Consider the following 11,694-nt stretch of genomic DNA (forward strand, 5'->3'; position numbering starts at 1 on the left):
GGATGAATAATATACCTTTAACAGTTCTGAATTAAAACATGTTATTCATTGCACACTTTAATAAGTAGCAAATAAAAGGTCAACCAACACACAATATTTTATGATTGTCATAACAACACCTCTAGTTTTATTTGTTTGAATGTCTGACAATCATTGGATTGCATTTATATTGATATATTTGTTATTTAGAGCATAAATGATGTAAGTGCACGATTGATAAATGATCAATATATTTATCATGCAATCATGTTTGATAAGTGGACGATTAAATTTTGCATTATTTTCTAATTGTCATTAAAATAGCTTCTTTTACGATTTTACACCATCATATGTTTTTAATAAAACAAATATTATATTCTCGTCCTTTTTGCAAACACTCCAAAACATCTTGGCCGGCAGTTTACACCAACATGGTCCAGCATGTTCCTCCTGTGAGTGGTGGTGGTGTAGTGGGCTAAAGCACATAACTGGTAATCAGAAGGTTGCTGGTTTGATCCCCACAGTCACCACCATTGTGTCCTTGAGTAAGACACTTAACTCCAGGTTGCTCCGGGGGGATTGTCCCTGTAATAAGTGCACTGTAAGTCACTTTGGATAAAAGCGTCTGCCAAATGCATAAATGTAAATATAAAACCGGCCGATTCTGGAGAAAATCCCCAAATCCATGCTGACTTGACAAATGTTCCAATCTTACGTGCAGGACTGATTTAAACTGGAAGCACAGGTGAAGTGTGACACATAGTCTAAGTTCATTTGTGACATGCTCAAAACATCTGCCTAAAACGACAGAAGATCTCATTTTTATGACAATCTTGTTATTACGAGAAAAGATGTCCGTTATAAAACAATAATAAGTATGTGTAGAAACCCCACGGACCGCTGTTGTGACAATATCTCCATTGAAATGTGCTGCTGGTGTAACAAACACAACTACAACAACACAAATCAACAACTGAACATTTTATTCAACTTCAGTCGGTTCAATGCACATTAATAATACACTAACAACATATTCTGACAAATGAATGTAAATGTACGTTCAGTGACTTAAAACCATCCAATCAGACCAGCCCGACAAGCAAAAACCTCCTCAAGCGGTTTGAAATGTTTCTTTTCCCAGCAGTCAATTCAATGCAACACAGAACACACTCTTCTGCAACAATGTTCTTGTAACTTTTAAGACAATTGAACGGTTTGACAGCGTCATTTCAAACATCATCTATTAAATAACTGCTACATTCATTTGTAACTTTAACGTTTCAATCGTTTCAATAATCACATTTGGATGCGTGTCATTTGAAAACATTACATACACAGTTTAACCAAAAACACCATCAACTCACAGATCTGTGACAGAGCAGTGCATTGTGGGATCATCAGCTTCTCCCCATCATCTTTAGCAGGAGCTTTAAAACATGAGAAATGCAGATAAGTAACACATATAACAGTCTTGATGTCATCTGTAATGTTTCATAAATCACATGAGCAGGGAACCTTAGTGAGGTGATACTTCTCATCTACGAGTTGCTCTATGATGCTGAAGTGATCTGTGTCTGGGACGTCCTCATAAGAGACTTTGAGTCCGGCGGATTCCAAATCCTACAATAAAAACATCAACAACTGTTATAACTGATATCGCTTTTTGTGCATTTGGGTTTGGAACAACATGAGTGTGAGTAAATGATGACAGGATTTTAAACATGGTTTTGGTCGTGTGTGTGAACGTTTCATCTCTCCTGTGATGTCGTTTCCGGCGTACTTTGAAATATTCCTGGGACTGTTTGCGGAACTCCGGCGAGTCGTTCTGAGCTACAGCGATCACGATGTGACAGGAAGAGGACGAGAGCTGTGACAGCAGGCGACTGGGGCTGTTCCGTAACGCCACGTCCCTGAAACAACACGTCATACATCACTACAGAATCTAATTATCTATTACCCAAAATATTACTGTTCATTTTTACTCAAAACACAATTCTTAAAGCAGTCATGACATGAGGAACACAATATTCCTTGATATTTTGACATACAGTTTCAAGAAAAAGTATGTGAACCCTTTGGAATCAGCTGGTTTTCTGCATGAATTGGTCATTAAATGTGATCTTATTTACATTAAAGTCACAAGTATTGACAAACACAATGTGCTTAAGATAACAACACACAATTATAATCTTTCATGTCTTTATTGAACATCCCATTTAACATTCACAGTGCTGTGGAAAAAGTAAGTGAACCCTTGGATTTAATAAATGGGTTCACATACATTTTCCCAAACTACACTGTGAATGTTTCAATGATGAATTCAACATATACAAGAACAGGACAATAGTTTGTGTGTTATTAGTTAAAACAGATTGTGTTAACTAATGAATACTTATTTATTATATTAATTTATACACAAATGCAGGTAAATGCCACTGTATAAGATATCACTGAACTATAAACATACTGTAAGATTCAGAACTCACTGCAAAAAGATCATTAATAAACATGCGGATATAAATCTGAGAGCATGTGATGTAACGCGAGTCGTGACAATCAGACGGTGTGGAGCGATCACGAGCACTTCACTATACTCACTCGTGCTGTCAATCAAACATGCAACGCTCTCAATACCTCATCAGACTCTCATCTCAGCGTTATTCTGTGAGGATCCCCATTTAAATCACATTAATGTTGCTCACAATGCCACTAATAACAGATGTAACCGTTTAACCTTCAGTAACGACACCACGTCTTCATGCACTGGATTAATAATGAGTGAAAGACTGTAAACAAATCACAGATATACTGGAGCAGTTTTACAGCTTGTAATGGATATACTTTTCTTATTCTTGAAAGTCTCTCTGCTGTGTGTGATGCTCTCGTGGGTTTTACTGAATGACCTTTTGATATCGTTTGAACTGTTTTCAGTACGGATATATGTTAGTAGTTCACAATTAATGTCATTTCTTTAACATTAATTAATGCATTAGGTATCATTAACAAACAATGAACAATATATTTTTACAGTCTTTATTAATTATAATGTTAAAGTTAATAAAAATACAATTGTTCATTGTTAGTTCATAGTGCATTAATGACAACTAATTCAACTTTTGATTTTAAAGATGTATTAGTATATGTTGTAACTAACATTAAGTTCATGTTAACTACAGTAATGCTGGTAAATAATGTTAACAAATTGAACTTTTTTGCAAAAGTGTGGCAAAGGCACTTTAAGAAAACAAAATAATTAAAAAAAAATCGGTTTTGGCAGATCTTGAGTGTTAAAAAATAAATAAATCAGAGATCATATCGGCCTGATCGGTGCGCCACTAATTTTCAATTATAAAAATCCACCATATCCACTTGAGAGCACTTTTTAAATTAAATGTGCTAATGTGAATGTTATGCGTTCACGTTGGAATTATTGCAATAATGAAATGACAACTTGATGAATAAATATTGTGCTGCAATCAACAACAAAGCCGCACATGGATCTGTTTTAGCATTAATAGTGTTGCCATATAAACTATAATAATAATTGTTCAGTCTGAGGATGAGACCAGCTCTGAATGATCATCTAATGTAAAGCATTAAACTGGTGCTCTTCTCAATAGTGCACTGCGGTGTAAATGTCCAGATACATGTGTGTATTTAGCAAAGGGTCTCGAAGATATAAAATCAAATCTTAAATATATACAGCATGCTGCTAGCACCAGTAAGGTCACAGGTTTGATTCCCAACAACACTTTGGATAAAAGCATCTGCAAAATGCATAAATGCACATTTATATAACTGTACAAAAACATTACCAAAGTAATCAAACTATTTATGATCTACAAGCAATAAAGACCCCATGACATGAATCACAGTAAACTCTTCAGCTCTTGTAAAATGAGACACTCACTCGGTCATCTTCAGGGGCTCGTTCACATAGGTGGAGAGAATCGGCTGCAGGTCGTAAATGCCACTAACCAGAAACGCACCTGACGAGAGAGAACGAGAAGGAGATGAAGATAAAGAGTGCTGAAACACATCTGCAGTGACAGGCTTAAACACACATCTAAACACCTTTAATCTGGGGGGAAATGTCGTACTGAGACCAATCAGTGGACAGGACCATAGCAGCCAGGTGTGCACCTGCCGAGTGACCGCACAGGTAAAGACCACTGCAGAGAGAGAGACGCTTACATCAGTGACCTCAGAATAAACACATAACACTCAGATTTAGGCATGAGTGCAACTATTAACATTGCAATATTATACATTATATATGCATTATATGTTATATTATTTAAACAATATTAAATCAGTTGCATCTTAGTAATTCTTGGTCGTATTCACTCAGAATGTCGTTAGTTTGGGAAATCAGACACTCGTTTTTAAGTCTGCTTTTAACTCTAAAAACAATATTTGGTACATAATATAGAATAATATGAATATATTGTGTTATATTGCATAAAATACACGTGTTTCTTCAACTTAGTGCATTTTTAGTCTCATCAAAAAATTATATAAATAATAATAATAATAATAATAATAATAATGTACTTTATATAATAATGTCGAAGAGTGTATGTTCATGCATAACAAGAGATTTATTTTGTCATAGCTATAATTTTATGTGACCTACATACAATTAAATCATATTTTGGAAATAACTGCAATAAAAAAATGATATTTCTCTTGATTTTTCTTTTTGTCTCATATTTCATCTCAAGCGTGATCTTCACTCTCCGCTTGGTTCTCATGTGAACTCACTTTTGAAAAAAACAAACCTTTATATTGTTTGCTGTGGTGAATATAAGTATTGTCTGAAAGATTATAAGCTCTACATTATAATGCATGTAGACATTATGACCAAAACTGAACAAGTGCTTTGAAATCTGCAGATTAATCAGAAGTGCTTTGATCATTTATTAAATATTTTGTACTATTCATATTATTGTAATTAGTAAAAACATCAAACTGATCAAATATTCATGTGTCATATGTTGTTGGAAATCTCTCAAAGAGTAAAATACAACCAGCCTATTTGTTTTACTCAACGACAAAAATATAGTGAGTAACAGCTAAATATGTGTTTGACAATTATGTTAGTGTTGCAGCGTATACGCTGCATTTTCGCTTATAACTTCATGAAAAATTAATAGAACATAAAATATCAGATATATTTAGAGGAGGTGATTATCTTTGAATCGAGTCCACACACAAGATAATCAGATGTATAGATCATTAGATAATCCACATGAAGCACAATGTTACATATGACCAGCAGGAGATGGCGCCAAATACACGACACAGACTCAATGATGACTCAAATGACACAGAATGAAACTCATTCTGTGAAATCTCATGAGTAAAATCATGTGTGCATGCTATGCAAACCTTTAGTCATTGTTGTGTTTGCATGTGTAATTAGTTCTTATGTACAATTATTATCTTTTATTTGTTTGGAGATGTTTTTGGACACTATGATCAATTATATTTGTAATGTTGTAACTTGTGATTGCTTTGTCGTATCAACACTAAACATGATTGGAAACAAAAGCACCCAGAGATATATAGTATCAAATTAGAAAAATAAGAAAAAAGGTTGAAGTTAATTTTTGGCAAAATAGTTTTGTGATTTTTCAGCAGTTTCTTATGCTGAGAGGCTCAGAATTGATCATAATCTATATCACTAAAAAAATAGAAAAGTTTTCTTTACAACGATAACAAACACTTGACCCTCCTTTTTTTGTCAAGTTATAAGCTTTTAATTTTGAGTATGCCACTGAAACAGGAAATTAGGCCTGATGTATGCATTTTCATAGTCTGGGTCTGAAGACTTAATCAGTAAAATATATATATATAAATAAATATAAAACATAGTTGAAAAGTACCAAAAATAAATGATGAAGACTTGATCAAAAGTTTCCAAGACTTATTAAAAAAACTGTTTAAATCTTTAATTGTTTTTAATAAAAATCCACCCTGGGACATGAAAGTGCCCAAAGTAACGCCCGTATATGAATGTGTTTGATGTGCACCAGTGATTACTGAAGAGTTCATATGGACGCACTGACCTGATGTGTGAATACTGTTGAATAACAGACACCACGCTTCTCCGCACCTGCGACACCATCAAATCCATATTTCCTAAAGCAACATGTCAATAAACTACGTGTTACTATAGAAACCAGAAAATTCAGTCTCTCTAAATCAGAAACACATTTTATTCTCTGTTCAAACCCTCACAGGTATCCATACCTTTGGGGGCAATACTGTAACCCACGGCGACCACCACCACACCTTTCTGCACCAATGGGACGGCCAGGAATCCAGACTCGTCCTTACTGTGAGTCAAAACATGTGTGTAGTTACAAAACACTTTAAAGACTCAATTATTGTATTTTATTTACACAACAGCTAAAACTACTCTGTAAATCACATAAGGACATGAATATATATATACAGGGATGTAGTGGAGGCTAAACGCACATAAACGCCGTTTACGCACCTCCCAAAATTCGGAAAGAGCGTTTACCCACCTCCAAAGTGGGTTTATCCACCTCTAAATTGCGTTTATCCACCTCTAAATAGTTCCTAAGCTATTTTAAATTAAGCTTATGTCGTTTTAGTTTCATATTGTTCATTATTAGTTTCATAGGTTGTTAAACCTAAGACGAAGTCTTTCATAATGCGCTGCTGCCAGTGTTTGCCATGCCCATGCGCGTGCACCGATATTGACTCCTACCAGCTATATACAGCGTGCTGACCTCAACAATCCAGCTGTATTCTAACAATAACTTAGCTCTCCTTATTAGCTAGGCTCCTTGCATGCTGGCTAATAAGTAATAACTGACAGTGCTGTGTTGGACAGATTTATACAGCGGTGTTCCATGACGGAGAGAGCGTAGGTGAGAGAGAGAGGCGGCGAGAGGTACAGGTGAGAGAGAGAGAGAGAGCGAGAGGTACAGGTGAGAGAGAGAGAGCGGCAGAGGTAGCCTAGTGCTGCGTGAATGCGCTACGGCTCTCTGCAATCAAATACGATTTTAAATAGGCTTAGTAAAAAATAAAAATAAATCGAAAATCAATGTGTGGCGGTCAGCGTTGATATTGTGGCGGGCAAAACTTCTTTGATTCCAGCTTGTTAAATGTGAATATGTTCTAGTGTCTTCTCTCCTCTGTGACAGTAAACTGAATATCTTTGAGTTGTGGACAAAACGAGACATTTGAGGACATCATCCTCCTGGGCCTTTAGGAAACACTGATCCACATTGTTCTGACATATTATAGACCAAACAACTAATTGATTAATCGAGAAAATATTCAACAGATTAATGGACTATGAAAATAATCCCAAATCCCTAATCATTATGTACAGTGCATTGCATTGGAAGCCCTGGATATAAGCCTCCCTCTCTATCTCTCTTAAATATTTTTGTACTCTCTGTTTTGTCATTTAGTAAACTTTATAGATTTCAACCATATTATTCCTTCTTGGGTCTCTTTAACAAGAACTTAGATTAATAGTATGAATAGTGATTGTGTGACCTATGATGAGGAACAACCAGTGATACCCTTGGTAGTACCATCAAATGATAGCCTATAGCGATGTCATCAGGATACACATACACCGGTAGGCAGTGGCCCACCTTACCGGGTGACCACGTCGTGGTCCACCAGAATTTATAGTTTACCCACCTCTTTTTTTACCACTACACCTCTGTATATATATATATATATATATATAATAGTAAGTAAAAGTATCAGAGGTACCTGAGAAACTGCCAGTATCCTCCATGCAGGTAAATCACCAGTGGGAGATCTGTCAGATATTAAATCAACAATCTGTCATTAACAGGTGATAATGTCATTGTGTCATTGTACTGGTGTGTGGTCAAATGTTGCATCACAGAGAACATGTTTACACTTTTCAGGGAAATCAAACAACTAATATTTTATTTATAGTAGACTCTGCATATAAAAATGGGACAGAAGAAAGTATTTTATCATTCAAAACATGAACACACAGCAGCTTTAACATCAAAAGCATCCGTCTTAACAGATAGTTTCAAGTTCTCTCATCATTTCCTCACCCTCATGCCATCCCAGATGTGTTTGACTTTCTTTCTTCTGCTGGACACAAATTAAGACTAATGGTGACCAGAACTTTGAAGCTCCAAAAAACACATAAAGGCAGCATAAAAGTAATCCATATGACTCCAGTGGTGTAATCCATGTCTTCAGAAGTGATATGAGAGGTGTGGGTGAGAAACAGATCTATATTTAAGTCCTTATTTGACTACAAATCTCCACTTTCACTTTCTTCTTTTTTTGGTGATTCACATTCTTTCTGCATATCGCCACCTACTGGGCAGGGAGGATCATTTATAGTAAAAGAAAAAGGACTTAAATATTGATCTGTTTCTCACTCAGACCTCTCATATCACTTCTGAAGACATGGATTAAACCACTGGAGTCTTATGGATTACTTTTATGCTGCCTTTATGTGCTTTTTGGAGCTTCAAAGTTCTGGTCACCATTAGTCTTAATTTGTGCTCTGCAGAGGAAAGAAAGTCAAAGACATCTGGGATGGCATGAAGGTGTATAAATGATGAGAACTTTAATTTTTGGGTGAACTGTCCCTTTAAGTGTCTACACGAGACCCATAATGTACTTCTCAATGAGCATCTACAAGAAAAACACCCCCTAAATTATAGGACAGATGACAAATAATCTTACATTCATAAAGAAGACGAATAAAACATCATCAGAAATGTTCATCCTCAAGGGAGGAGAGAGCTGTGATTCATATGGCGTGAAGAGGAAACGTGTGACATTATTCTGTATTTATAAGCATTTAAATGAACCACACCTGGAGAAGAGCTGCTGGGGACATAAACGTCCAGTTTCTCACCGTCACCATCACCGTATGGAACATCAAGCAAAGTCTGAGTGACGGCACGCGCCTTCTCCGTACCTACACAACACAGACCGTATAATGAGCAGTATAATATACTGTTGTATTCCATTCTGAACACACATAATGTATGGATAAGCAGTTTTTATAAAGGGAGTGCCACAAATGAGAGAGAATAACAAAAAAGTGCATGTCAACTCAACAACAAATGGTTATGACTCATGCACAGAAGATGTAGGTCAAATGCATCGAGCTTGTTTATAAACTGCTTCCTGTGTTATAAGCGTCTATAACGGTATATTAGAGGAAGATCAGGTGAACTGCACCGAGCTCAGGCAGGAAATGCAGTAAAATGAGATGAACAAGTGAGAGGGACACAAACACACTGAAGTAAACAGACGCACAGTAAAATCTCACAGACTCACCTGATTTTAACGCTGCCACATGGGCTTTGATGACGTCATCAGCAGACATCCTGTGCGACCAGCGGCTTGGTGAGTACTGCCGCTCCAACTCCTGTCCAAAACACCCGAGAGAGAGAGAGTGTGTGTGTGTGTGTGTGTGTGTGTGTGTGTGTTATTAGCTGGACAGACATTTATACACACACTCGCTTTGACACACACACACTCACAGCGCCCTCTGCTGGCAACACTCTCCACTCACTGCGCTGTGGGAGAAAGGTGCCTCTGGTTGTTCCTTGCAGGATACTCAGACTAACAGGCGCCATATGTTAGGATCAGGATGGGGGCGGGGTTACGACAACTGCTGCCTCCCAGGAACAAACTGAGGCCTGGGCGCGAGCAGCATACTACCATACTTCTCTACCACACTATACGTACTTAACATCACATTATTTGACAAGACTGCCTAAAGTTAAGACATTTGGACACATTATTACACATGTAATAATTACATTTATTTATGTGACGACAACCAGTCGTCACTCGCTGAATAAAACATGAAACTTAGTGAGGTCACGTGACAATAATATTGCCTACTTGAAATGCTTCTCTTCGCACACTCTTTCACATGCTATAAACAGTAAGCAGTATATACTGCGAAGTAAGTCCAAACATAAATATTGCACTGTGTCGTATGCTAGAAGTATGACTTTGCTGATGTTTTTGATGTAACATGCAATGTTTTATAAGTATATATATATATATATATAAGCATTAACTAAAGTGAAAATCTGAACTGGTATTTACATATTTCTCCTTTAAATGTCATTGTTAACGGGAAAATTCAGCAATCACTGCAGTATTATTGTGCATTTGATATATAAAACACTCACATCTTTGTTCATTGGCGTCCGGTAGGTCTTGTTCATCGTGTCTGTTCAGAAAGACCTTTGAAACAGCAGATGTGTTGACACAAAGTCAATGATTATGTGTCACAGTGTGGACGTCGAGTGTGTAATGCCCATCGCGTCGTTCTTTAACAATATACATTTCATTAACTTGAACATGGTCGCATCATAAAATTGGGGACAGCAAAACACTCAATTATTACCAATTTCATGCAATATTGCGCACTTCACATTCCCGCCTACTGTACTTATGACACTTCATGAACGCCCCCTGTGACGTCAGTGCTGATTTATAAACATGTCGGATGCACGGAGGCCGATCGAAGAAGCGGTATTGTCTATTATAGATCTATGGGCTACTGCAGCTGCGCACATGCTTGCGCCTGATTGGTTCTTTGAGTGACGCGATGTTGTAGCTGCGATAAAATGACAAATCGGCGCTGCGTCCAGACCTGCTGTTATATCATTTTGGAATGGTTGTGCTGATAATCTGATATGGAATAAAATCTGGAAACTTCCTCATAAATATTTAGTCACAAACAAAATCAAAGAAATTTCCCTTAAACTAATTCATAAATATTACCCATGTAATCATTATCTTGTGAACAGATTTAATTGTGATATTGATACATCTTGTACATTTTGTGATTTACATGATGAAACATCTTATCATTTATTTTGGAGTTGTCCTCATTCAGTTTGTTTTGGTCAGATTTCTGCTCCTTTATTAAGGCTCATATCATGCCCAGTTTTCAACTCTGCTTTAAAAATGTGTTATTTGGTTTTTTCCTTTATGACCAATCTTGTCATAAGGAATACTACTTAATTAATCTGCTTCTTCTGTTAGCTAAATTTAGTATTCATAAATGTAAATGTGGAGGAAACAAGCCTTTGTTTTTAATTTTGAGAGCAGAAATTCAACAATACCTAAAAACAATACTGGGTTTGAAAAATAAGAAAGCTGCAAAGTGCGTATCTATATGTAAGCATTTTCACATTTTTGTTTAACTTTTAAGTTTGTCACTGCTTTGTTTGTCTTTTTATGTTTGTTTATTTAGTTTATTCATTGTACCCCTGACTGAAATTGTATTTCTTAAAATTCAATAAAAAAAAAAAAAAAAAAATCGCCGCTGCGTATTTGTTTTGTTAAACTTCGATAAATAAAAATAATAATAAAAAAAAAAAAAAAAAAAAAACGTCCCTGCAATATTTTGTTTTGGCCAAACATTTTATACATAAATGTAGATTTAAATCTCCCCCTGTTTGTAGTTTTCAAGAATTATTTGGTTCAATACCTAAAAACCCTGTCAAAAATAAAAAATAAAAAAGCTGTGATTTTGTTAGATACAATTGAAGAATATAATTTGTTATAATATATATTGTGGTGTTATTGAGAGTTATTGAGACACTGTATCTGTTGTGTGTTTAGATCCGGACACTGTATCTGATGTGTGTTTAGATCCGGACACTGTATCTGTTGTGTGTTTAGATCCGG

The 11,694-nt window shown here is 36.1% G+C and overlaps 1 protein-coding gene across 1 annotated transcript in view; it reads right to left on the bottom strand.

Annotated features, from left to right (window-relative positions):
- afmid (arylformamidase) overlaps positions 1-10,454 on the bottom strand; it is a 10,599-nt gene extending 145 nt beyond the window's left edge. Inside the window, exons 1-12 of the mRNA XM_052101702.1 lie at positions 10,185-10,454; positions 9,316-9,406; positions 8,846-8,950; positions 7,747-7,795; positions 6,235-6,320; positions 6,051-6,123; positions 4,054-4,151; positions 3,890-3,968; positions 1,760-1,889; positions 1,495-1,599; positions 1,344-1,406; positions 1-564 (exon numbers count right to left, since the gene is read on the bottom strand). The exon at positions 1-564 is cut by the window's left edge and continues 145 nt beyond it. Coding sequence (XP_051957662.1) covers positions 1,377-1,406; positions 1,495-1,599; positions 1,760-1,889; positions 3,890-3,968; positions 4,054-4,151; positions 6,051-6,123; positions 6,235-6,320; positions 7,747-7,795; positions 8,846-8,950; positions 9,316-9,406; positions 10,185-10,220 — 882 coding nt within the window. The 5' untranslated portion in view covers positions 10,221-10,454 and the 3' untranslated portion in view covers positions 1-564; positions 1,344-1,376. The remainder of the gene's footprint in view (positions 565-1,343; positions 1,407-1,494; positions 1,600-1,759; positions 1,890-3,889; positions 3,969-4,053; positions 4,152-6,050; positions 6,124-6,234; positions 6,321-7,746; positions 7,796-8,845; positions 8,951-9,315; positions 9,407-10,184) is intronic.
- Between the last annotated feature and the right edge of the window lie 1,240 nt (positions 10,455-11,694).

The sequence above is a fragment of the Xyrauchen texanus genome, chromosome 32 (genome assembly GCF_025860055.1).
Source record: "Xyrauchen texanus isolate HMW12.3.18 chromosome 32, RBS_HiC_50CHRs, whole genome shotgun sequence".
Lineage (NCBI taxonomy): Eukaryota > Metazoa > Chordata > Actinopteri > Cypriniformes > Catostomidae > Xyrauchen > Xyrauchen texanus.